The sequence below is a fragment of the Osmia bicornis genome, chromosome 4 (assembly GCF_907164935.1).
Source record: "Osmia bicornis bicornis chromosome 4, iOsmBic2.1, whole genome shotgun sequence".
Classification (NCBI taxonomy): Eukaryota; Metazoa; Arthropoda; class Insecta; order Hymenoptera; family Megachilidae; genus Osmia; species Osmia bicornis.
Genome location: NC_060219.1, coordinates 11,605,746 through 11,631,146, shown reverse-complemented (window position 1 = coordinate 11,631,146; position 25,401 = coordinate 11,605,746). Strand labels below are relative to the sequence as shown.

Genomic DNA, 25,401 nt, shown 5'->3' with positions numbered 1-25,401 from the left:
CATTACTATGAATTTGTTATTATTAATAGTTTCGTAATTGAAGTATAAGTTATGAAATTACATTAAAATATAATTCAGTCATTTGGTGTTTTGTATTTCAACGGGCTAAATTTTTGTTGCTTATGTATATTCCTGAAGAGGGGAATATTTGCGCCATCTATCGGGAAACAGCGGAAACTACTCTACAATCAACCGACCACCTTATGGTAAGTCGTCATTGGCGCATCGGGGTCTCTGAAACCCCGGATGCCACAATGGCGGTATGCAAATAGTGTCACCTGTGCATCGGGGTCCTTGATACCCCGGATGCCATAATGTCGGTATGCATATAGCGTCGCCTTTGCATCGGGGTCCCTGATACCCCGATGCCATAATGTCGGAAGAGAAACAGAGTCACCTGTGCATCGGGGTCCCTCATACCCCAGATACCATAATGTCGATGCGCAAAGAACGGTACCTGTGCACCGGGGTCCCTGATACCCCGGAGGCCATATTGTCGGTATGCAAATACCGTCACCCTTGCACCGGGGTCCCTGATACCCCCGATGCCATAATGTCGGTATGTAAAGAGCGTTACCTGTGCACCGGGGTCCCCGATACCCCGGACGCCATACTGTTAGTATGCAAAGAGTGTTGCCTGTGCATCGGGGTCCCTAACACCCCACGATGATATCAGGTCGGTATCCAGAAGGCGTCATTGGCGCAGCGGGGTCCCTGACACCCCATGGCGAAATCAGGCCCGTATGAAGAGGGCGCAAATTCACGACCCTTTGAGAACAAAGGCATGTCCAGTCATGGAAAATTGTATATATAAGTTATATTTATATATTTATGTGTATTAGCATTAAATATTTTTTTAGTTTGAGAATGTATTAAATGTACATTTACAGACAATTATGTGTGTATCTACTGATGCAATGCTGTGGATTGTTCCAAATAATATAAATGAAGAACTAAACAATGATATTTTGGAGAAAATAGGACATGATCTTGATATTGATGAAATAATATCTGTTTTATTTTTAATGATAAAGAATTATGCATATAGTTTTAATGAAATTGATGGATTATTGCAAAAATTTAAAGATAACAGATCTCATATACTTGTTGAATTTATACAAAACCATCCAGAAAATTGGAAAAAGAAATTGTTGGAAGCATTGTGCATTATACAGAATAGACACATTATACGAAAATTAGGAATATCATTTAAGGATTTAGAATTGTTATATTTACCAAAGAATAGGTTGTGTTCAAGATCTGTGAATTCAGTGGCTAAATGTTTATATTTATTATGCGAGGCACTTACTGAGAATAATATAGAATATTTAGTGGAATCTGTGAAAAATGATTTAACTGAATATAAAGAAAATTTCAAAGATACAGACTTCCTGGAATTACATATATTATATTGGATACAAAGAAAGTATATTTCAATTGATTCAGGTTTGTTGTTTTATTTTTATAATTACTTATGTTGGTTGTTGGTTTCTTATGTTTATATTTTATATTATATTTATATTTTACATTAAATTATGATAGATGGTAAAGTAAATCTGAAGAACTTACTTAAACATTTAAAAAGATTCGATGAATTGGATATTATTTATGAAGACCTTAAAAGGTATGAAGATAATCAGAATGTATTGGATGTACAGTATACAAGTTCTACTGCTGTATCTCAGTTGCAAATGTTTTCTACAAGAGAAGATGTACATATGTTGCCTGATATTAAGGAGCAAGGTATAAAAAAGTTGAAGAATGGCCTTTGCATCATTATAAGTCAAATGGTTTTTATGGGTCAAAAGGTAGCAATATCGTATGATGTCTGTATGTTATTTACCTCTTTCCTTCTTCCATTTTTTTATTTCCCTTTTTCTCCTCTTGTTATTTATCTGTCTATTTATTTATTTACCTTATGTAAATGAAGTAATGAAAACATATGTTTTAGTATGAAACTCGGTTTGGAAACTTGGCTGATTGTAATAAATTGTCAGAAACATTTGAAGGCTTCAATTTTCGTGTTGAAGTATTTAAAAGTTTAAAAAAAGATGAAATGCTAAAAAAGTTGGAAGATATTCCAAAAAAATTTGGTATTGATTATGATTGCATGTTTGTGTGCATTTTAAGTCATGGTTGCAAAGGTAAAAAATATTGAATTTCCTCTCTCCCTCTTTCTTTTTTTCTGTGTGTGTGTGTTTTTATTTTTTCTTGAATATGTAATAATTTATTAATACTGTGTAGGTGGTATAATTACTACCGACGAGGAAACAGTTAGTATTGAAACGATTGAACATAAAATTTGTTCTCCAGAATTGGCAGAAGTTATTAAAATAGTTGTTATACAAGCTTGTCAAGGAGAAGTAGCAGGTACAAGAAAGTTTAATTCTATACTTAAGAATTTTCATACCCTACTTATTGTTAGTACACTTAATTAGTCTTTATATTACGTGATTGCAGGGCGTGTTGACGACGGTCTGTCTACAGACGGTCCTACGAATTGTACTCCCAATATTTTAGCACGCAAAAACTTCTGTTTATTTATGTCAACAATTCAAAATTTTGTATCTGTACGTCATAAAACGGAAGGTAATGTATAATTTCAAAGATATTACCTATTAGAATTTTAGATGTACTTTAGATTATTTTATTAGAGGTGCGCCATTTTACAGGGTCATGGTTTATTCAAGAATTTTGCAATATCTTACAAGAAGGAGGAGGTAAAATAACATTCTTAACTGCAGTTACAAAAACAATTGGTTCGGTACTGCAAAAGAGAGGAAAATTAAATGGAACAGATTTTATTGCCCAATTAGCTGAGCTAAGAACATGCAGATTAGTTACAGATTTCTTGTTACCGGAATATCAAGCACGCAAAAAAAAATAATTTACATTGTTATGCATTTATTCGATACATATTGTTTATTGTATATATAGAGAAAAATAAAAGAAATTTTATTTATATATTTTCCGCGTTTCCTTTATTTGTAAATGCTTCTGTGATAACTCGAATAATAAAAAAATAAACAAGTTCGGCCACAGACATGAGGCTAAAACCAGCAAATAATCCTAGGAGACCACCGAATGTTGCTAAAACAAATATAATCGTTTTTATTATTTAATACAAATCAATGATTTATTTTACTAAACTTACGTTACCAAACACATGGCGCCAACTATAACGTATATCTCGTCGATATTGAATGGACACTAGATCACCGAAAAATATATGAATTACACTCTGATTTTTCCAGGCTTTACCTTTGCTAAAGAAGAAAATCATTACAAATTAACATTTAAATGGGAATTATCAATAATAATTTATAGATTTGCACTATCATTGGAAGTAAATTTATACTACTAGGTCTTTTATAAATTTACCTGGGATAATTTGTATATGAGAGACCAGTGTAATAAATACGTTCGTTAAGATTTCCTATCGAATTCTGTACCTGATAAGCATAAAAATTGCAATCTGGATGGCAATTGCAAGGTCTTTCATTGGTATTCAATTCTGTAAGCGATACAACATTAGGCGACATATCTGTTCCTGGCCAAGCAGTATCATACCAGTCTGTAAATTTAATTTGATCATAGTCGAGGCTATTAATCTACCGTAAAATTCTCTGAATAGAATTCTCTAAATTTGTGTATTGTTACAATTACAATTATAGACTTACATTTATAAGTTTCTACACATTCAAGATCTCTCAGATTGCATACTCTGGCATCTAAAACAGAAAATTCGTCAAAGGACCAACGAAGAAGTATAATTATTCAATGTTAAATTTATGAATTTTTTAACGTAAATTAAAGTGAACTAACTATTTTGCGGATAATAATACGGAATACATCCACATTTCGTTTGAATAACACTAGCTCGACATTCTACCAAGCAGTTTATAACTGAATATCTTGCTGGAATGAAATATCTTTTTTTTTTATTTTCACCATTCATCGCATCTATTTCGTCGTGAAATATGCAGTATCTTGTAGATTCTCGTCTAACGTTATCCGTTGAATACATTTCCTCCGGTTGGACAATAAGAAACGAATATTTATTAACAGGTAATAATTTGCTCGCTGCATTGTCGTCTGGATAGTCAAAGGGACTGTGTAACATGATCTGTAAACGATTAAGAATCAGCTTCTTCATTTCATCATGATTAAGAAGACAAACAAATTACCTTTGCTCCTATGGATTTAACGAGACTGGCATGATAATCATCAGGATCCAAATTCAGCAAAATATTGAGTCCGCTTTGATAACCACAGGAGGTCATTCTATGCGGTTGCAGACTTTGCGGTACACGATAAATATAAAAGAAAATAATAATAATTTAGTCAGAAATGATGAAACATGATATAGCGTTCGACAACAGGTGGGCAAAATTTTAAGGGGTGATTCTAGGGATCAAAATAAGACGAAAATGAAGAATAACGAAATAGCGTTTGCGGCTTTGTTTTCCAATAATTTATTAACGTTTAAAAATTCGAATAAAAAGCGCCTGAAACCTGCAACCCGCCCAGCACCGGCGACTGAACGTCAGGTCAGCAGGGGTCGGTACAGTCGTAACCAAGAATCGAAGCTGAATGCTGCAGTACCGAAAAACAGAAATGCACGATCTTGGTTATGACTGTACCTGCCCCTGCTGTCCTGACGTTCAGTCGTTGGTGCTGGGCGGGTTGCAGGTTTCAGGCGCTTTTTACTCGAATCTTTAAACGTTAATTACTGGAAAACAAAGCCGCAAACGCTATTTCGTTATTCTTCATTTTCGTCTTATTTTGATCCCTAGAATCACCCCTTAAAATTTTGTCATTAAATTTTGTAAATAAGTTTGAAATAAGTTTACTTTGGTTCTTCAAGAATGTTTTCACGGGTGATGTAATTGAAACTGCAACACATTCCGTAGCGGGTGAAGCTCGGTTGAAATATCGTTTTACAATCTTTCTCTTTGGCTTTCCATTTACACGCTCCAAGTAAATTGTTGCAACTTCTCGTCACCTGCAATAATTGAATTTCAATTTTCGTTCTATCTTGAAAATTTCCTAAGGTTGTACGATATGAAATAACGTACTAAATTAATGACTGTGGGAATTGAGAGACCGTTCATGTCGAAGATGACCTGTAATCGTGTAAGATTACTACGGATGTTCAATTCATGTTCACCAGGATACAATAACTCGTTCAATAATTTCATCTCTTGAATAATAAATTCCTTTGACACAGTCGGTGGAAGTTTCCTATGAATTGAAATAAAAGGGATGAAAGAAGATATGAAAAATAATAGAGAATAATTAAGGTATCTGTATTAACAGCTTACCAACTGGAACTTAATCCATTTAATTTATAAATCATTTGAATTGCGAGCAGTAGGTAAGCTGTTAGAAAAATTGTAACGTAAGTAAGACTTACAATTTTTCGACTAATTGTCGTGTTAACTTGAGAGACACACGATTAAAATCGCACACCGTCACCGCTGGAAATGGATAATTCCATATTCCACGATGGGTCGACTCGATCACAGAGAGGGTAGCATGGTCCGAATAATAATCGTAAGTAAATTTCATTATTACAATTGCGATAACTAGCGATATAAGCACCGTTATTGCCCACGCGATTCTGTTAAAACGAACGTCAAATGAGTAGGTATCTTTCGATCTGATTATTATCGGAGCTGAATATAATTGAAACTTGAATCGAGTGTGCAGAGGGTGGAACATCTAAAACTCGCTGGGATATACAATAATCTATGTAAATCTGATGTTAATTTTACTTTTCAATCGTAGATAGAAAGAAGAAAAGATAAGTATAATTTACCTTTCTGGCATAGAACGACGAGTTTCAGCGATATATTTGTAACCATGAAGACTCGTTTCACGACAAAATTCGAAAGTTTGTTTTTTCAAGATGCTCCCACATTTTCGTAATATTCTTTCGCAATATTCATTCCATCGCAATTTTCTTCTTGTGTATTTATCATGATTCACTAACGACATTGATTTCTTAACCAGAAATATCAAATCGTCCTGAAATTTTAACTTTACGTCAAATAAAGTAGAGTCAGCCTAACGGTACAAGTCTAAAAGAAAAATAACAAAAGCTTACAATTTGTAAAATTGAATAGTTCAAACCGAGTTAATTCGAAAAAATATTCGAGTTTTAATAAGAGCAACTTTATGCGACGTAGTAGATACTGTTTGGAACACGACTGTTGAACAAAATGTAACTTGACGCGAGACTGCGTTATTTAAGAATGTGGAGGCAGTAGTAGGCATGCGATGTTACATGAAAAATTCATTTGTCCTTCCGACTTTCGCCGATTATTGTCCGATAAGAAATGATGGTAGCTTTAAGTATCACTCTGTGTTCAATTATTAATACCTCATATTTTTTTCAACTGACAATGAGTACGCCACGTGGAAGTATGATAACATGTAGAAAAAAAAAAGAAATATCTACGATCGAATGCTTCAATTTTACACGTTGCACTTGACGGTGCATGTCGCGCCATTTACCGTTCGATTTTCCTCGTTGATAAATTTTAATATCATTTTTCTACGAGCCATCAATTTGAAATCTTTACAGGAGATATAACGTTCGTTTGATACAAGTGATAAATTCGAATTGCAACAGTTGTAGCAGTTTATTTACTATTTACCCAGAAAGATGACTTTTTCGGTATCTGAATAATCATTGAAATTAGAGAATCGATGATGATGGTGGCGGTGGTGTAAAATGAAAACGTGTTCACTCGTCGGTTTGCCAGAGACACTTTGTTCGGCATGGCAGGGTGAAGGATATTGGAAGTGAAATGCCTCGACCACGAGTGTACACTCGAGGCGACGAGTAGGACGAGTCCGGGAGTAGTCGGCCGAGTGACTCGATTCCTCGGATATTAAACTGTGAAGATGCCGCACTTGGACGCGGCATCTGACTCAGCGAGTGTCATTAATAACTTGGAGGAGGATAGATAAAGTGTTAAACACCGTGTGCTCGAGCACACGTCATTACCCTTCGTACCTCGACTCTCGACTCTCGACTCGACTCGACTCGACTCGACTCGACTTGATTCGAATCCGTTCCGAGCTTGTCAAGGTTGATTTAAACAGAAGAGTTGTTGCTTTTGTAATTTGCTGATCGAAGAAAATGTCAGGATACCTTTATCTCTGTGAAGAAATCGGAAATTTAGTAACCTGCGCGTTCTAGCCACGGTAATATGATATATGTGTGTTCCGTATATTGATATAATCCAATATTAGGGTGATTTCATGGCACCCTAGCTCAACGACACGGAGAACTTTCGTTTCGCGAAGGGCAAATGTTTTAAATCGACGGGCAAAGAGCGGAGGGAAGAAAGCTGCTATTTCCCACCACCCTACGATCATTTTTCCCCGCTTAAACGGTTAAACGCTTTCACGCTTGAAATGGGAAAACTTAACAAAGAACAATTTTAAAAGTAACGCCCAAAGATGAAACGAAATATGATAATTTCAAGCAACGCTTTAAATCTTTCACAAATTTTTAGATTAATTTTCAATTAATTATTCGTTATCAAAGCGTTAATACGATACCATTATTTATACATATTTTCAATGATGATTATTATTCAGGTGACATTGGTGTAAATGAATCGTAATCGATTCAACACACAGATACGAACACAGAGTAAAAGGAACATTTGGAAATGTGCTTAAACGATGTGTTAAGGTGTTGGAATGTACGTGTGTGCGGTACGGTAATTTTAATTATGAGATAGTTCAGCCTGATGTCGGTTCGGTGCAGAGAAAATTACTGCACATGGAAGGGGTGAATTCGGTGGATGGGGTAACAATGTATTATGCGTTCCCCTGTCAACCCCTCGTGTTAACCGCAAACCCCTTCTATTCACCCCCAACAATTCGTTAACTGCTATCGAATTGACTTCGACCATCGTAAGTTGAAAGTGTAGCCTCCGTTACCTCTTACTCTCTATCTCTATCCATCTATCTCGTTTATTCCAACTCTCTTCGGAATTTATTTTTAATTGCGTATTTCATAGAATATGAGAATAATAATGCAAAGAATAATAATAAAAAGCAGCAGAAGTAAAAGTAAAAGTGAAAGATCCATGGGTATCAAGCATGGCGTATGTACGGAAATAGCAATAAAGTTAACCATGTAGGAGGGTTTGAAGGGTGAATTGTTTAAAAGTACCCTGTCGCGTGTGAGCCCTCGTTATCGAGAACGAAAAGAGGTTATAGATATGAAGAGTTTCCGGGGATTTGTAGCCATCTATACGGCATCTGTATTATAGGAGAGATGCTAAGGGAGAGACGTATTTCGCGGAACATTGAGCCCCATGGACTTTAAAATACACCCGAAACTAAATCTGTCTCCGTCTATACTTTTCAGGATTCGATGTGTATAAAAGCATCCGCTTTTTTTCCGACCGTGCAATATCAACCCGGTTTACGAAAAATACCTCGGTTTTTTCTTTCCAAATAAGTGAGAAATATTTTGTTTCATAAAGGTTTGAAAAGAAATATCGTGAAAATGAGAATGGGTAAGTCTGAGCAGTCCGATAACGTTAATGAAGCTTAAAGAGGTATAAAAAGTCTTTTGAATACTTTTGATTTTGGTATGTCAATTAAGATAGGAAGTCTTATCTGTCGCTATGAACGTTCAGCGGACATGGATGCGTAAAAGAAGGGAAGCACATAGAGAGGGTAGTACATAGGACGCATATAGGGGTTTGCACGCTGGCAGAACTTTATGGGGGCCCGAAGTATATTTCCTGATTGAGCGGACTAATCCACGCAAAGGAGGTTTTATCGTCGAGGTATACGTAATCGAAGGGGGTGTCTCTCTCTCCCTTTTTTTCTTCTCTGCACGGATGTCACGTGGAAAACTTATTCTTCAATGAAATAATATTCTAAACGCTACAATATTATTTGCTTTCTTAAACAATAATTCAACGTACCGTTTTAAGAGAGTTGGGCAAATTCAGGTACATTTGAAAATTCGAGGCGTATCTCTGCCGTATTTACGATTACCTTGAATCGCATCATCGTTTCTGGAGAGAGATCAGCGGAGTTTGTCTGTGGCGATGTTTACGATAAGCATAAACCCGCGAAAAGATTTCTCGAGTTGCCTGAAGAAGTTTCAAGATGCTAGCTGGTATCCGACCGGTTAGTCTTCTGACCCCTCTGCCATCCCTCCCGAAATCTCTTCGAAGAAACTGAGAATTCGAGACATGGCATGGGCGGGTCTGGCTCACGGTCTTTTAATCGTAACTTGCGGCCTGATAGTAAGCAGGCCAACCTATACGGCAGCTCTATTTTTATTGTTACCGCGATAGTACAGTTGCGCGATCGTGGAAACGCGTCCCGTGTTCCGTATTTATTGGAAGGAAGGGGGTGAAAGACTCCTGCGTAGACTATCGACGGCATTTCCGTCTTCCCTCGTGTTATTCTTCATCCGAATGGGAAAGCAGATTCGTCGAATCTGACGGCAGAATTATTTTTCACCTCGACCAAAGGTGCAACGAGGAACAGATTACGCGAGCGTCTGCAATCTTTTCCAATAAAAACGGTAAAACTGTGAAAACGATAAAGGGGTTGTGGTTAAGCGGCTGGTCAGGTTGGTCAGGCTGGTTAATGTGTGGACACTTCGTGTTCACGGCTGTATCAGGACAAAGAATGAATATTCAAGAGTAAACAGTGGTAACGCTTCGCAAAGGGTTCGCACGAGGGTGTACAGGGAGATAGAGAAGGGAAAGCAAGGTGGTTCCCCGTTTTGTCCAGCTTTGGGGGCAGATCTCGTGGCTACGGCTTAGAGGGACACTGTTTACGATATTACATCTGTAATACCGGTCAAGTGAGCATCGTCCAGCAACGCTTTGTAATCTCCTCTCTGCCAGCACTTTGTTCCTGACCAGATACAGCACGTCGACCGATCCTGCAATCATAATAGCCGCTGCTTCGTAAGTGCATTAAGGTTACAACGTTGCTTCAACACGTTCCTCGAGTACCTGCTGAACTTTGCGCGTCTTCTCCACCAGAGGATTTTCCATAATATGCCTGATCAAAAGTAGAGATTTAGTGTGGAATTTCTACCTCTTGGTTACGACTGTACCTGCCCCTGCTGACCTGACGTTCAGTCGCCGGTGCTGGGCGGGTTGCAGCTTTCAGGCGCTTTTTACTCGAATTTTTAAACGTTAATTACTGGAAAACAAAGTCGCAAACGCTATTTCGTTATTCTTCATTTTCGTCTTATTTTGATCCCTAGAATCACCCCTCAAAATTTTGCCCACCTGTTGTCGAACACCCTGTAGATACCAACAAAATTATTTATGATTTTCATTTGATAAAAATGATATCGGAGAAATTTTGTAAACGAACGAATAACAATGGTATAAATGGCTGATTTCTAGTTTACTGTTAATTAATACAGCGATCTCACCGATATCAACTGTCTGCCGCAGAAGTTGCTGGCCAAAGGACAAACATCGCCTAAGCTAGGGAGGAGGATGGTGCGGTGTTTTGATTCTGGCTGTTATAGGGAAGACATATATCACTGGTCCACCCCATTGCTATAGATGCCAGTAGTTAGGGTGGCGATCCTGGGGGCCGGATGGACACGAGGCGATTTATAGCCACGTTCGATATATATGATTATTTAAATCTTTTTCAGCTGCTCTGGTCATTCAACATTCTTCTTCGTTCGCATTCCTGTTTGGACTTTTCGCTTTTTCATTTCTTTTTTCAGCTAAGCATACGTGTTAAACATTCAAATTCGAAACTCGAAGAGCAAGACTATCGTCGATGCTGATTGGAATAGTGGAAGGTTCGGCAACACGTATCTGTTACGGTGATTGCTTCTACCGTCGAAGGAATACAAAGTATGAACAACGTAGAAGAGAAAGTAGGAATCGTTTTCATGATCCGTCAGAAATTTATTAAGATTGACGTTTGCCTTGATCCTCGAACGTCGAAGAATTTTCAAGTTACGCGAAAAAGTTGGCATTGCAAATGATGAAAATAGTAGCGGATCAAGTATATCGATAAAAGGTGTTCGATAATTTGACAGAAAATTTTTCGAGCGAAAAGGCTTGTGTCTTGGTAAAGTTACAAGGAGGGAGTTACGATGCAGAAGAGAAGAGGTTCGCGGTGAATACAAAGGCAGATCGATGGATCGTCTAAGACCCGTGTCTGACAGGAAAGTCGAAATCTGTCGGTGGCAGAAATATTCGAAACGCCAGCCGTATTTCACGCCTAATTTCTCGCAAATTCTGCACTGAATATTCCTCTCGTTCTGAATCTCATGCGGGCCACGTGCCATTCATCTCCTACCAGTTCAATCTTTTCTTTTTCCAATTCCCTTTCCCGTTTCGTCAAATTTTATTTTTTATCTCAATACGAAAAGTCTGTCTATTCATTCATTAGCATGGATAACCGAAGGTGGTCAACTGGGAGACAGAATTTCAGTGAGAGGATTCGTGTTGTATCTCGTGTCGTTGGTTCACCCCATGTTTCTTTCTGTTAGTTCTTCTCCACACACACAGACACGTACACACACCATTCCAGAAATTCATTAGGGGTATCTGATATTTCTGGTGGGTGCTTCGCGCCGGAATAAATCATACGCGCGGCCCAACGGAAGCGTTTTGCCGCTACGCCGAGCTTCTTTCCCACTGTATCCGCTTTATCTGTTATCCGAAAGAAGGGGATGAACGAGAGGGCGACGAACAGAGAGTGTAACAGGAGAAAGTAACGAGGAATAGGAAGGGAAAAAGAAAAGGAATAGTCGAGAACGTTTACGAGGAAGACGAAGCGAGGCAAGAAGGCTAAACGCTTGAACGTGATCCGAGCTTAAACCGTTCGTGGACATCGAGGAAATCTCGTTACCAACTCGACCACCAACCCACCCCACGCTCAAACGATCAGGCATCCCTCTCGATTTATAGATATACAGTTACTCGCAAAAGTATCTCCACCCATCTTAAACTCTGTTTAAAAAACTCAACCTTGAATATTATGCAAACTTTATCGGCTTAAAACAATAATACCATTGACGAATGCTTTCTGACTAAAGGGGTAGTTTTACCGATGCTAACGATACGTTATTATAATTGCATATAAAATATCGCATACATATTTCCAAGTACAATTAATTGCAAGTAATAAACGTATCTACTTTTGGACAGTAGTGTATAGATAGGAAAAGCATCACGGAAGATCTAAGAAGCTTCTGTGAACCATTGGATCGGCTCAATCTTACCGGCATTCGTGATCGTTCGAGCGTGGACCGCTACCGTCTTACCGTACCTCCACGTAGATTGAAATTAATTTCGGTATTGCGACAGATTGAAAACTCGATGCTACGACGATGCGATGACCGATACCGAGATTTCCCTTTCGCAAAGAGAACCGAGCTTCTTTGGAGATTAGACCTACGTTTACCATCGGATCGGTTCGAGGAAATTTCCAAGAGGAATTAAATCATTCCAAGAGGGAGAGAGAAATTTACTTAACAAAAATTATAATTGAATTTTAATAGAAAAGGGTGAAACTTTCCAAGAGCTTAATCAAAGACTTTTCGACAAGGTAACCGTAGTCGCCGCGAATTATTCGTACACATTACCGAATTGAAATTAATTTCACGCGAGGCATCGTAAATCAAAACTCACTGGTCTATAACGGGTGGGCTCTAAATCACAGCAGGGTAATTGCAGTACCGCTCGGCCGGATCTGCGCGCGGTATACGTACCGGAACTACCTAACAGATGAGGCTATTGAACGGAACATTTTCTTCCGTTGAAAAGAAATTAAAGACCTCTTTCTCTTCTTCAAGGAAATATATATATATATATCGTTTCTCTAGAGAACAATGAGAAGATATAAATAATTAAAAGAAGAAAGAGCTTGTTCTGAAAATAAAAAAATACAAGTTTTCGTGCGTTAACAAGGAGAAGGCTTTGTTCGAGGTAAAGGCACGCGAAGCAAGATTCGAAGAAAGATTAGACGGAAGTCGGGTCAGTTTAAAAAGGGAAAAGGTGGAAAAGGGGGCGAACGCGTAAAGGGCCGTCTTTCAACAAGGCTAATTTTTCGCGCAACCCCTCTGTATCAAGATCACGTATGCCATTCGCCTGTAGGCACGATTCTGGTGAAAATTCATGCGTCGTATTTCTACATTCTCACGTAGGATTTCTTTTTCAAAGGAAAAGAAGTACAGCTCGAAGAAATTCTAATATTTCCTTTGCAGGCAAATAAATTTTTCCTACATTTCAGCTTACTATGTATCTAATTTTTGAAAGAGAATCCGTGCACAATAATTGTCATTCGGTCGGGACTGCTGTAGTCTCAATGACGACTGACGAATGACGACTGACGGGGCATCCCATTGAAAGAGGGTGACGAGAAGGATAGCGATAGGTTGACTGGAGAAAGACAAAGAGAAAATGTCTGTTAGGAAGGAAGAAAGAGAGAAAATCTTTGGAAGAGAAGAGACAGAAGTAGAGTGTGGCTAGTGATTGGATTACAGTCAGGGAGTCCCCGTGGACTGGCCAAATGACCGGGACAAATTGCCCCTCGCCTTCGGGAATACTTATATATCTGGACCGATCGAGCTTTACGTGTCCTGCTCCCGTTCCCTTCATTCTCCCAACAACCATCTACACATTTGTACAGTGCCTATAAATGAAGGCGATGAACTTCTTATTCGATGTACCTACGCTACCTCACAATTTCATCCTCTTTATGGGAATAAATTTAAATTTAATTACCCCTTTGATATATTTTAATCTCTAATATCTTTATATTTACCTCTCGGACCTGGCAATTCTACTCTGTCCACCCACTTTCTCATCCCTTAGCATACTTCTTGACGTAGGTAATAACCCGGCGTTTACCCATTGTTTATAGTCGTGGAGAATCGTAAATCGAGGACGAGGTAGTTACCCGTAACTGCTGGCATGCGCGTCTTCGTGAATTCCAATACAGATCGGTACAGATCGGTAGAGATGAGTAGAGATCGGTGCATCGACGGAGAACAGTTGCACTGTGTTCGCATAAAAGGGAAAAGACGACGGTGGTAACGACTCTCGCAGGAGTTCTAGCAAAGTGTCAGGACGTTACCGCTACCGAATCGCTGATGGCCTTTTTACATACTACCCCTGTGGTGCTTTCTTCGGAACAGAGAGAAAAAAAAAAAAGACGGTTAGAGATGCTGATCGTACATGGGACATAAAATCGTGTGAGTCACTGCTTTGGTTAAATGTACGAGTAACAAATTGTTACCAGAGTTTTCAGAATTTTCACCTTTAACTAATATTTTTGCAAGATGACGACTGTGCCACGATAACAGCTGTCGTTCTTTAATGAAAATCCAGAAAAGATGTCAAATTAATACGATATTTTATAAAGGACATAGAGAAGGAAAAAAAGGGTCGAAGGGTGGATGGACTGCAAGCAGAAGCAAAGAGGATCAATGGGGTATACGCGATTCTTTACGGGTCTAATTGAGCGCGGAGATAACGCGTCCGATTCCTGCTGGCTAATAACGTTTCCTTCGTTTCTTTTAATGCTCCAACTAATCGCTGCTGGTACCTTAACTATGCTTAAAGATATCGTGTTTGCTAGTCTAGTCTATCGCTTTAACAATTCTTTCCTTCATCAAATAAAAGTATATAAAAGTATTCCGGATATAAGGAATAAGTGTAAATGGGACAATAAGAGGAGAGGTGTATAACTCGACTAAGCCCTCCCACACTCTTTAGATTTCTCCCTCGCTGGTTGTAGTGCGTAGGGTTACGGGAAATCGGGATGCAGGATATCCTCGATCGGATCGTCTACAGTCTACGGGATACAGCTGCTGATATTCCCCGTACACGTCCGACGAATAGATATTATCCAGGTCTCGAGAGGATTTTCTCCAGCACGTGACTCGCGCATCATAATAAAGTATGTATTAACCTAGTTGTTAACTGGTTGCTTCTTGTCTGCACCGTTCAATGTTTGAATACTTGTATCTAATTGTAAGAAAAACAAAGATTATTCAAAATAAAAATCTAGTATCGGACAAACGATTATCTCTTAGAGTAGTTACAAGTTTTGTAACATCAAATAGGACGTTAGAAATCATCGTTATCCAATCGATAGAAGGAGGAATCGTGCAGAGGCAATTAAGTCGCGATGTCCATTCCTCTTGGGGTGAATTTACTGCTGTTTAACCCCGGCTAACTTAACTTCTTCGATAAATAAGCTATACAAGCGACGACCGAACGAAGGAAGAAACGAAGGAAGGAACGAAGTAGAAGAGCGCAAGAGGGTGGAGTGGAAGAGTTTGTTGTCCCAACAGAGGCGATCTGATTGCCCGTTAGTAAAGTCGAGTTAGCACCAGTTCTGACTTTCACGAGTCCTCTCGAGAATCTTAGCGAGGAGTTATATACTCGAAGAACCGTCCTCGTTTCGTTCAAGAGGGGCGAGTGTAAGATTCTGATTAGTGGCCTTCGCTTGCGGTCCTTGGAACCGAACAATCGTCGTCTAATTTACCAGCCTTTCGATTCGATCTTCTTTCTTTATCCTTTTATTCCCTCTATTTTTGTTTCTTTTTTCGCACGTTCAAGTGGACGTTTCGTCCTCGAAAGACGAAGGATAATCATTGCACCTTTCCTTCGATTCGTTTCTATTCCTATTCAATTCTAAAGTGGAGGAGATTTGATTTTGTTTTTCTAGATGGCAATTAATCAATCAGTTCTTATCGTTGGACGATATTTTCTGTTCGTCGTTTATCACTGTTTTCCTTTCACTGTTTTCGCTTCGCCTCGAATCTACAGGGACCATGTTCCCCAGGGTACATTACATAATTGCTTTCATGATGATCTTACGGAAGAACGAGTATCTCGAAGGATCGTTATTCTTCTCTCCTCTATGCTGGTATTAACGCTTCACACATATTTTTCTTTCGTTTCGTTCGATTATTATAATAGTTTTCAATTTTGCACCAAAAGATATTTCCTTACTTAAAGCAATACCATTTATCCGTTTCTCGTTATGCACGATTCTAAAAAGACTGTTCGATAAGGCAGAAAAATATAAGGTAGCGGGTGTTCGTCGAACTTCTTGGATCGGAAGTTGAAATATGTCTGTAGCAGTAAATCCTATCGTATGCTGTCCGAACTTACCCCTGTGGCATGGGTCAAATCGTATAACCGTAGGAAGGAGGGTTGACGGTTTCGTGATAAAGGGGTCGGATCGAACGCGTAGAAAGGCTGAAAAGTCTTGAGACAAAGTTTTAATATGCTGGCAGTGGTTTTACTTTGAAAATCGAGTAATTCCTCTTTTGGCATGGAACAGCTTATCACCGTGGGTAATACTTGCCCACCCACCTTCTCTCCTTAGAACATCTTTGAACAACCCTCGTGGCGATGTTCAGTCGGTAATCCACGGCCGGGTCAGTCCTGACACTTTCCATGAACTTGTTCAAGTACGTATGGCAGGTGTAGTGGCTCGGACAAAAGAGCAATACGCTTCGAACGACCCTGATAGCGTATTGTCACTTGTCGGCCGCAGCGTGTATTGTCCTCGCCATGGAGGTCCACTTGATCACGATCCACCGCCACTCGAGGTTCGCTCGTGTACCAGATAAGATGTCGATTGAAATTCATGCAGTCCTCTCCCCACCTTTGGCTAACCTATCGCCAGCAGAAATCGCTCGTCTTATTGTTTCCGAAGGAATCTCCGATCGGGCATCTGACGATGAGTGTCGACACAACTCCAGCCGAGTCGCCATCAAAACCATTTGCAATTCCTTCTTCTTCGAGATTTATCCGTTCCGACTGATCGCTCTCGTCTCTTCTTATCGTTACCGTCTTCAATTTTATCTCATTTTACAAAGAAATTTGTTCGATGATAAGGATTGTTCGGAAATTCTTCTCTTCCATTGGAAAGATCCATAGACTATGTAGAAAAGGAGCAAATTAATTTCAGTGGTGCATCAGCCACTAAAGAAATTCTTTCGTCGACCGTTCAACCCCATCGACGTTTGGTAAACGATTCGATTTCGAAGCCGGAGTTATCCAACAGACGTGGAAGTGGCTCGATAACGATTTACGTCGGTACGTAGGTAGTCTCTGCTCCAGGAACGATCGATCAAAAACAGAGAAAAACGGAAGAAATCGGGAGTAAGGAGGAGAAGAGAAGGTCGGTCTCGCGTCGCCTCACGAAAAGGAAAAAGGAGAAAGGAGAAGTGTCGAGGAGGGTTTCGAGGAATCTCCTTTTCTTCCACATCCCCGAGGAGTAACTAACTGAAGGAGAGTCGGGATAGAGGGTGTTAAGGTAATACCCCATTAGTATGTGGCCCCCGTAGTAGTAGCGTAACACCACCGCACACTGGTCAAACCGTGGTTTGTCTCATCCTCGTGTGTCCCCTTCTTTGCGATTGTGTGAACCCTTGCACACATACGTGCCATCGGTACGTAACTGCCATACGAGAACGAGAACCTGTCAATAGCTGGCTTGTTACTGCGACAATGATCGGCTTAACCAACGGGAAAGATCCACCCAGACGTACAGGATTTTCAGAACAGCAGAGAATAGCGTGTCAACATAGTTTCCCTTTTACTTGCTACAGCCAGCTTCTGATTCGAATCGTCATCTGCGCCGAATTTATTACGACTCGATCGAAAGCTACCGTTTTATATCTTCGACTATAGAACAATCAGCGCTCGCGCATTATCTTCGATTAAGATCCAGCGTGTCGTGTTGCAGAGTTATTTTCGCGCTGGTAATTTATTCGCTCGATACAAGCAGCGATACGAACGATGTAACAGGAGCTCTATATACGTACCGTAAAATCACAGACGCATCGTGCGATCATTATTTTCTTAGAGTTGACAGGGATTATGTTCTAGGTCCACTGGGTTACATGAGACGCGTGCGTGACGAAAAGGTAGCTTGGTTATCGTTCAGAGACATCGACTACCGTGAAACCACCACTGCCACTCATTCTCCTTCTTTTTCTTAGAATCTTTCTCCGTCTACTTTAGTCATTTTACTTCTCTATCTATTATAATAAATAGTAATTTCGTAATCGTTAAGAATATGGTAAATTGTTCAAGTGGCTAGCCACTTATCGCGGTTTGGCAAGAAGTATGCAAGTCACCAACCCCCTACCCATAGTAAGACGTTGATGTGAATTAATGGCGGCTTAAGTCGTAGTTAGTGCCCAAGTGTTGCGCTTACAGGGGTGTGCCAGTACCGTGGTATTAATTAACGCGACCCCAAAATCTCTTCTTAACCCCTGAACTCCCGTCTAAACGCTACTGTATCATGTTGATGCCCCGGTAAAAGGGGGAACGAGGGGTTCGCTCGTGATTCTCCAACGAATACCCCATAAATATTATCTGTTCCTGGTGTACGATATAAATATGGATGCCTGCTATGAAACGATAGCTGATTAAAAAAAATCCTATAAGCTCCATCGATAAATATCAAAACTTTTCATTAATTTTTCTATCATTTTAATTCGACCGAACTATTTCCTCGCGGAATAAGTAAATCATAAATCATTGAGAATTTCATTGAAAGACGAATGGAGATGCTCGGAATAGATTGGAATCGAACGGTGTAAAAAGCGAAATTTATAATCCGTAAAAACAATTATAGAGGCTCGCCCCGTTGGTAGGAAAAAGGAAAAAGCAGAAAGCACACGGGCCAATATCTCCCGTTTGATTTATACAGCCGTACTGGCCGTGGTCTGCCAGCCAGCGTCGATATTAAATAGAATATTAAAGATTTACCAGGAGACAACAGCGAGAAAGTTGGACCCCTCATCCTATGGAAGCGTTACTTCCTGCCGTCGAATGCAGAAACTCGTGTCTCCTCCACGTGTGCACCCATCTATGTATGTATAAGTGTCCACGCTTAGGTGGAAGAGCGAGGAACGTTTTTAGGGATGAGACTTGGCCACCCATTTCAATAAACTGACCGTCATAAATCGCGTATGTTACATACAGGCATTTGCATGTGTCACCATTATACTATACCGTGTAACTATTTAACAAATTGAAAATTTCTGAAGAGCGATTACCGAGGCAATCATTGCCATATAATTCCCCGTTTCTTAGAAATCATCACCCCCAGAAATAAGGGTTAATTCTGTTTTACTCGATGCGCACGCGTTACAAATTACAATGGAGTATCAAGTGTCTGGTGCATTTATACGAGCAGCGTTTTTTTACACCTTCAGCCCTCGTTGCAGCGCCTTTTTCACGAGCAAAGCCCCTTTGCGGTCAAGTAATAAAATTCGACTGCGGACAGTTTCGTCCAGCCGCGACTAGCCGGGGGAACGCCTTATTGCATGTAAAACATTTATGTCCTGTGGATATTGGCGAACTCCTACGTGTCTACCTCCAACTCTACATCTTTCTTCCGTTCACGCAGATGAGAATAATCTGTTTCATCTGTTTCATTAACGCCTTGGTAAACAAATTAGAAATTGGTAAAACACTCGGTGTGATTAAGATTTTAATGTAGAATATAGAGGATTGACGGTGGCTGTTCGAGGGAATTGTAACGAAGCGTTTCGCGAAACGCAACGCGGACCATCAACGTGACACGTTCAACAGTTGTATAGCGTTTGCCGAAGCGCGACATTAATAACACGTCGTACGGGACGTGACATGGGGTAGTAGACTGGTTGGTTCGTGACGAGCGTATTAGCCTCGTTAAGGGTGGCCATAGCGTTCCTCTGATTCTTCCTTCTCTACCATTCATCCCCGCACCCTCTGTTCGTGTACCTCTGGATACGCATTCTAAAGTACTTTCAGGCAATAAATGAAAAAGCAGAAAAACCGAACCGAAATATAAGTTTCTAATAAATTTTTAATTAAGAAAATTTTGATCGCAAGCAACGTTTGTTTGAAAATTATCTCAGGCATAGGATCGTGCAAGGCTACTCTAGGGTTAATTATCAATGTACTTTGTTATTTAGTAATTTAATGGATATCTATGGGGTTATATGATTGTGGTCACGGTACGTGTCCTCCCCTCGGATACTCGAGTGAATTTACACGGTTGAAAATTCGATTCGCTTTACAGTGACGACCCCCGTCTCTATACACGCCTGGGGACCATTTAAATCCCCTTTACTGTCTATTTTAAACAATTCGCTGCCCTTGCAAACACCCCCTCCCCTATTTAGCGATAAATCACCGAAACTCGGCCGTAACAGTGGAAAATATTTTTACCCTAGTTCTCTTTAAATTACCTTCCGCTTTCCTTCATTCGTAACAATTAATCTGATTGTGTTGATCGATCAAGTAATCCGCGCTACCTTGTCACGATATTGTAAACCGTAAACCGTAAACAGAATAATAGAAGCTACTCAATTTAACTTGATACTTTGATATTTTCATTAAAATAACTCTTTTATATATGGTACATGTGTCATAATCGCCTTGTTTTCAAACGTGATCCACTTATAATTACGGATGATCCCAGACAATTATAAAATATTTTGAATGAAACGTCAGATTAAAATAACTCCATTGAGAGTAGGAAAAGTAACAATCAGCTGAGAGTGTGTTAAACGCGATCCAATTAAAGATGATTCCAGCTCAACTAACATCACTACTGACGCAAAAGAAAAAAAAGAGGAAATAATCCAATAATACTCGTATACATTAGAAAGACGACTTGTTCTCGTTGAAACGACTCGGTTTAAAACGTACAAGAATGTAACGATCAGTTGGCCTAGCATACCGAGTGTCAAGTATGATCCAATTGAAGATGACCCTAGCCTACCTAGAGTCGACTATTGGCATAATAGAAGCAAGTAGCTCGCGGCTAGTATCCGATACTATCCGCAGTTGCGACCACACGATGGGGCTTCGATTCTCTGCTACGAGGGGTACGCGGCTACGCTCAACTCCTACCCTTTACCCCTCCTGCTTTTCCATTGTCTGGCTTCCACGCTCCACTCAATCTGCACCTACTTAACCTTATTTGCCCGGCTGCTAAATTCTTCAATCTATCCCGAAGGATGGGAACCGGGCCGATTTTAACATTTCCCGTTTCGATTTCCAACAAACTAAACTATCTCCTCTGCCACTAAATTTCTTTTTATCCCTCGAATCATCGACACCCATAAACCGTCTCGGGCACCCAACAACTTTCCTTCTTTTATTTTATTATTTTCTCATGCAAAATTACCCAATATCTACTTATCGAGAAACAGATACGCTGGAACATGAATCAAACTAATATGTAAATTCGAACGTACCTAACGGGAGGAAACCCGAATTTTCGGAATTTCAAATTCAGTAGTATTCTCTGAAATTTGACCGAGCGGAAAAGAACTACATACCGAGATGCTATGCTTCCGGTGTATATAGATTTTAGAGAAGAACTTCTACATTGAGAAGGAATTTTGCTGAACTTTTGTTATAAAAATCTTAATCTACTTCCAAAGTCAACTGAATTTTCACAATAGCGCCAATTTATAGAAGAATAATTAAAGTTTCCATATGAAACATGTGTCAGGAATAAAAGGAAACGTTCATTGGAGTGGGTTTGGATAAATGGCAGTTTGAAGCAACGAAAAATACTATGTCTCCATTTCTCTTTCGGTATGGTACGCTATCTGATACGCGCTATCTTTATGGCTACTACATATATGTAAGTTATGTAGACGAAGATCCCTCGTAGAGCGCACACGAGACCCTGATGCGTGCACGCATGCTTACACACGGCTATCGGATCATTTCGATATTGAATCCCATTGATACATATATCCCGAACTAGCAACCCGCCCGTTATTATTCCACCTCGTCTAACCACCGTTTCTCCGATTTCTTTCCAAAGCGGTTCGACCCTTAAAAATCAAATTCTTCATTTATAGAAGAATTCTGAATGAATCTTACATAATTATAAAGTATGTTAGTAATAGAAGCACGTCGAGGGATAACGCAGGGTACAGGTCGACACGGACAAGGAATTGCGGCTCCTCGTTTTTATGCTAATCAGACCGATTCTCTGCCGTTCGGATCGGCAGTTGTTAGATCACAACCAGTTCTTTTCCTCCACTTTCTTCGAGGGAGGTGGTCGGTGCGGCGATCGCGCAATAATACTAAAAAGATAAAACCTAAAACCTTGGGGGATGGGAAAGAGGCAAAGGGGTTGTCCACCCTTCGAGGAACACGGTCGGCTATTGCTTCGAGGCTAGGTGGCCCATAAGCTGGCAACCTTACGTAGATGGACATAGGGGGTAGCTTTCTCCCTTCTATCTCGTTTTCTCTTGCTCACACATACGCGACCACCTATCGGTATAAGGGTCACAATAGACCCTGAAGGAAGGTTGTGTGCTGCGCTAATAATAGGCGGGCGAGCCGATCAGCCAGTTGACCGTGACTAGATAAAAAATACTGCCTGACAGCCGTCCACCCTCTCTCGCGACCCTCGAGCAGTTTCCAACACACGCGCGCGTGCACGCAGGCAATGGGAGTAAAGGCAAGCGACAAACTACTCTTGGACCGCGTTGTCATGCTAATCGAGTGCAAGTCGACGGGACCGTGGATACCCTCTGCAGGGTAGTTTACGCGAAATCGCTGGAAGAAGCTTGCCTGGGGAAGCAGCTCGTAAATTTCATTGCTGATTCGAGACTCAACGCAGGCGACACGCGTGTACCCTTTTTTTCGAACACTTTCAACGTTTACAGGTGGGTTTTTTAAATTAATTTTTTCAATAGTCTTTGAGAATAAATTAAGAATCGCTAAACGCACATAAATATTGTTACGATGGACTTGACTTATGAATTCTGCTAGAGGATGGACGATGGCCAGTCGCCTAGGTATATAATAAAATAAACTGTCAGCAGCAGCTCGCATAAAAATGCTAAACAGCTCCGCGGTCCATATTGTCCCTGCGTGTACCGTGCAGATGTTCCGCAGATTGTGCCGTTTTAACTTCATCCTGGTTCAATTGCCTATTGCGAGCAGATCGATGTTTCTACATCGTTCGTTTAAGTTTTCCTATCGTTGATTCATTCGCGTACTATCGATTCGTCGTTCAGTTCGATATAGGTGAGCACTTTGCGTCTATCACGTTGATGAATGCACGAACAGATAGAATCGTATCTTTCTCTTGCTCTCGTTCCTGTAAATCATTGCCGAGACATTTAACCCTCGAACGATTCAGAAGCATGGGCGAAGCTCGGCAATCAGAGTCGGTGCACGATATAGTACTCGCGACTAATTACTATACATTCTCTATTCCACGTAATATGAAATTTGCATAATTTTCTTTAGTTACTATCTTAAATCTATCAAAATTCTACGCTTTCGTTTCGAAGACGATGCTTTCTCAAAGCTCGATGCACCTTTCTATGTTTATACAGGGTACAGTTTTACTACAGCTGGTGCAATTTAAGGAAAAGGACGTATAGAGTGAGTTCAACGTGATGGAGAGGTGGAAGGACGAGGTGGTAGATGGAAGGGGTATCAAGTCTGGTAGAATGATAATAATAACTGGCCATTGGGGGTGTGCGAGGGTTGAAGGTTGTATCGTGAGTAGGCGGGGCCAGTGGTGGCAGGCGCCTCGATTCCAACGAGGAGTACGACCCTACAACTGGATAGGTATTTCCCATACCATGGGAACAGGGAACCTCATGGAGAGCGACGGCGCGAGAGTTGCTACCCCTGGACACCACCCCCACGACCACCCTCTCGTTTCGTCGAGCAACGTGTTCGAGCGGCTCTTCTTCCTCGGAATATGGTCCATCCCACCTTTCAAATTCCCTCGTTCAACCTGCAATTACTAAATGTATCTACCGTCCTTGATCGTAAGTATGGTATTCTATGGAAATGAAAGAGGGTCGTAATCGTAACTCTGCTAAACAGGTAAGTATCACTGTCAGAGATGATACTAACGATTAAGGATAGAATTATTTTTGAATGGATAGTTTTGGTTGGATCGTTGAAAATCAGGAAGCAAACTATCAAAGGAAGTAGATAGCGTATCGCGAAGCAAGGGTGACGTTTAACGAGGTTATCTAGCGGATTGCACGCGTCTCGAGGGGGTCTTAAAACCGTTAACGATATCACTCGTCAATCACCCTGATGACTGGTGATTGATGCGCGAACAGTTAAAGAAGAAAGAAGGAGTTGCACGGCGTAATGCCGGAAAACACGATCAGTTCTGGCCTTAGCGAAACGCGGCTCGCAACGGCAATCCTCCCTGGCTATGACTCGCATCAACGACCGTGAATCGAATCGTCGTCGTCGTCTACCACGACGATAAAAGTAATTCCATTTGACCAAACGGGGAGGAACTTTCGCATTGCATCCCCGCAATCATGCGATTCCAAGTTCACCGAGGCTCGAGGCTTGAAAATCAATGCCCGGCGAAACTTTGTTAGTGGTTATTATTAACCACTCTAATTAAGGAGCAAACTAGTTTGTACTATAATTTGCAATTTCTAAATTCAAAATCATTGAAACGATCAGTTTTACAAGAAAACAAGCAAGTGTTAATAATATGTCTGAAGAAAAGATGTATAATTTCTTCGGAGAAAGCAAAGGAAGAGGCGTCGTCAACGTCACCCTGAGCAATTGGAGACTCACCCTTCTTTCTGGTTAGCGTAACCAGCGTCGCCTCGATGTTCCTCTTAACAGGAACGGGGAAAAACGAGTGCCGGCACCCCGTGGCTGTTTGACTTAATTTTACGAGGGGTCGCTTGGGGACATCGAGGGCGGTACAGTTAACCCCCCACCGTATTCTGTGACGGCGTTTGGTAGGAGCTCGAATCCACGACGGCAGCTTACCGGATAAAAATTATCCGTTTAAAGTCGAGAAGCGCTATAAAAGTGTAGTTAAGCTAGTGCCTCGGAAACGGACCACCTATTACCATCTCCCTTGCCTCTCATTTGCCAGCCACCCTATTATAACTATAATTGCTGAAATAGTCGGGGTGCGGTTGAAACTTCAGCGTATTAAGAAAAAGAATCTTTTAGATTATCTTAACTTTCTTCCCGTTTTCACTCGCTTTGTATTTTTCTTTAATGCACAAAACTTGGAATTGTACATAATTATATTTAGAAATTTGGAAAAAAAACGAATGACACGAGAAGAAATATAAATCATTGGTAAGAGAACTTTTCTTTAGAAGAAGAAGAAGAAGAGAAACGAAAACGAACGCGTTCGGAAAAAAAACAGCTAATATTTATGAGCCAACTGATCGGTCTCTGGTCTCCACTCGTAGATCGGATCTCACTAAATCACTGTTCGTATACGCCTAGGAAGGAACTAGTCGTTCCCTGGTCCCCTTTACTGGCGGAAGACGGGCGGAAGACGGACGGAAGACGGCCGTAAGGTCCAGCGTATGTTTCACGCAACCGCCAAGGAAGAAGAATAAAAGAAAAA

At 40.4% G+C, this 25,401-nt stretch overlaps 2 protein-coding genes across 8 annotated transcripts; one reads left to right on the top strand and one right to left on the bottom strand.

Moving 5' to 3' along the window:
- Positions 1-756: 756 nt before the first annotated feature.
- On the top strand, positions 757-2,964 carry LOC114878450 (caspase-8-like). Of its 2 annotated transcripts, XM_029192289.2 has the most exons (6): positions 789-1,446; positions 1,543-1,808; positions 1,952-2,144; positions 2,245-2,370; positions 2,461-2,589; positions 2,673-2,964. In XM_029192289.2, exons 1-6 carry the CDS (start codon positions 897-899, stop codon positions 2,885-2,887), a joined length of 1,479 nt encoding a protein of 492 aa, XP_029048122.2. In that variant the 5' UTR covers positions 789-896; the 3' UTR covers positions 2,888-2,964. The 2 variants fall into 2 exon arrangements, with proteins under 2 accessions (XP_029048123.2, XP_029048122.2); XM_029192290.2 differs by lacking the exon at positions 1,952-2,144 and having other exon boundaries at positions 757-1,446; positions 1,543-1,743.
- LOC114878449 (sodium channel protein Nach-like) lies at positions 2,904-8,517 on the bottom strand. Of its 6 annotated transcripts, none has more exons than XM_046285540.1 (11): positions 6,520-8,517; positions 5,822-6,030; positions 5,417-5,623; positions 5,079-5,244; positions 4,854-5,005; positions 4,188-4,299; positions 3,952-4,126; positions 3,681-3,731; positions 3,382-3,574; positions 3,160-3,266; positions 2,904-3,090 (listed from the first exon to the last, which is right to left on the bottom strand). In XM_046285540.1, exons 1-11 carry the CDS (start codon positions 6,568-6,570, stop codon positions 2,960-2,962), a joined length of 1,554 nt encoding a protein of 517 aa, XP_046141496.1. In that variant the 5' UTR covers positions 6,571-8,517; the 3' UTR covers positions 2,904-2,959. The 6 variants fall into 6 exon arrangements, with proteins under 6 accessions (XP_046141496.1, XP_029048118.2, XP_029048120.2 ...); XM_029192285.2 differs by having other exon boundaries at positions 3,826-4,126; positions 6,520-8,514; XM_029192287.2 differs by having other exon boundaries at positions 3,155-3,266; positions 3,826-4,126; positions 6,520-8,513.
- Positions 8,518-25,401: the final 16,884 nt, after the last annotated feature.

Bases quoted from the DNA above. Each gene is read 5' to 3' on its own strand.
- LOC114878449 (XM_029192285.2), bottom strand. From the start codon at position 6,570: ATGGCTCGTAGAAAAATGATATTAAAATTTATCAACGAGGAAAATCGA. The intron at 4,300-4,853 runs GTAAACTTATTT...TGTACCGCAAAG, and splicing joins AACATTCTTGAAGAACCAAA to TCTGCAACCGCATAGAATGA. The intron at 3,091-3,159 runs GTAACGTAAGTT...TATTTGTTTTAG, and splicing joins TAGTTGGCGCCATGTGTTTG to CAACATTCGGTGGTCTCCTA.
- LOC114878450 (XM_029192289.2), top strand. From the start codon at position 897: ATGTGTGTATCTACTGATGCAATGCTGTGGATTGTTCCAAATAATATA. The intron at 1,447-1,542 runs GTTTGTTGTTTT...AAATTATGATAG, and splicing joins GTATATTTCAATTGATTCAG to ATGGTAAAGTAAATCTGAAG. The intron at 1,809-1,951 runs GTAGCAATATCG...CATATGTTTTAG, and splicing joins TGGTTTTTATGGGTCAAAAG to TATGAAACTCGGTTTGGAAA.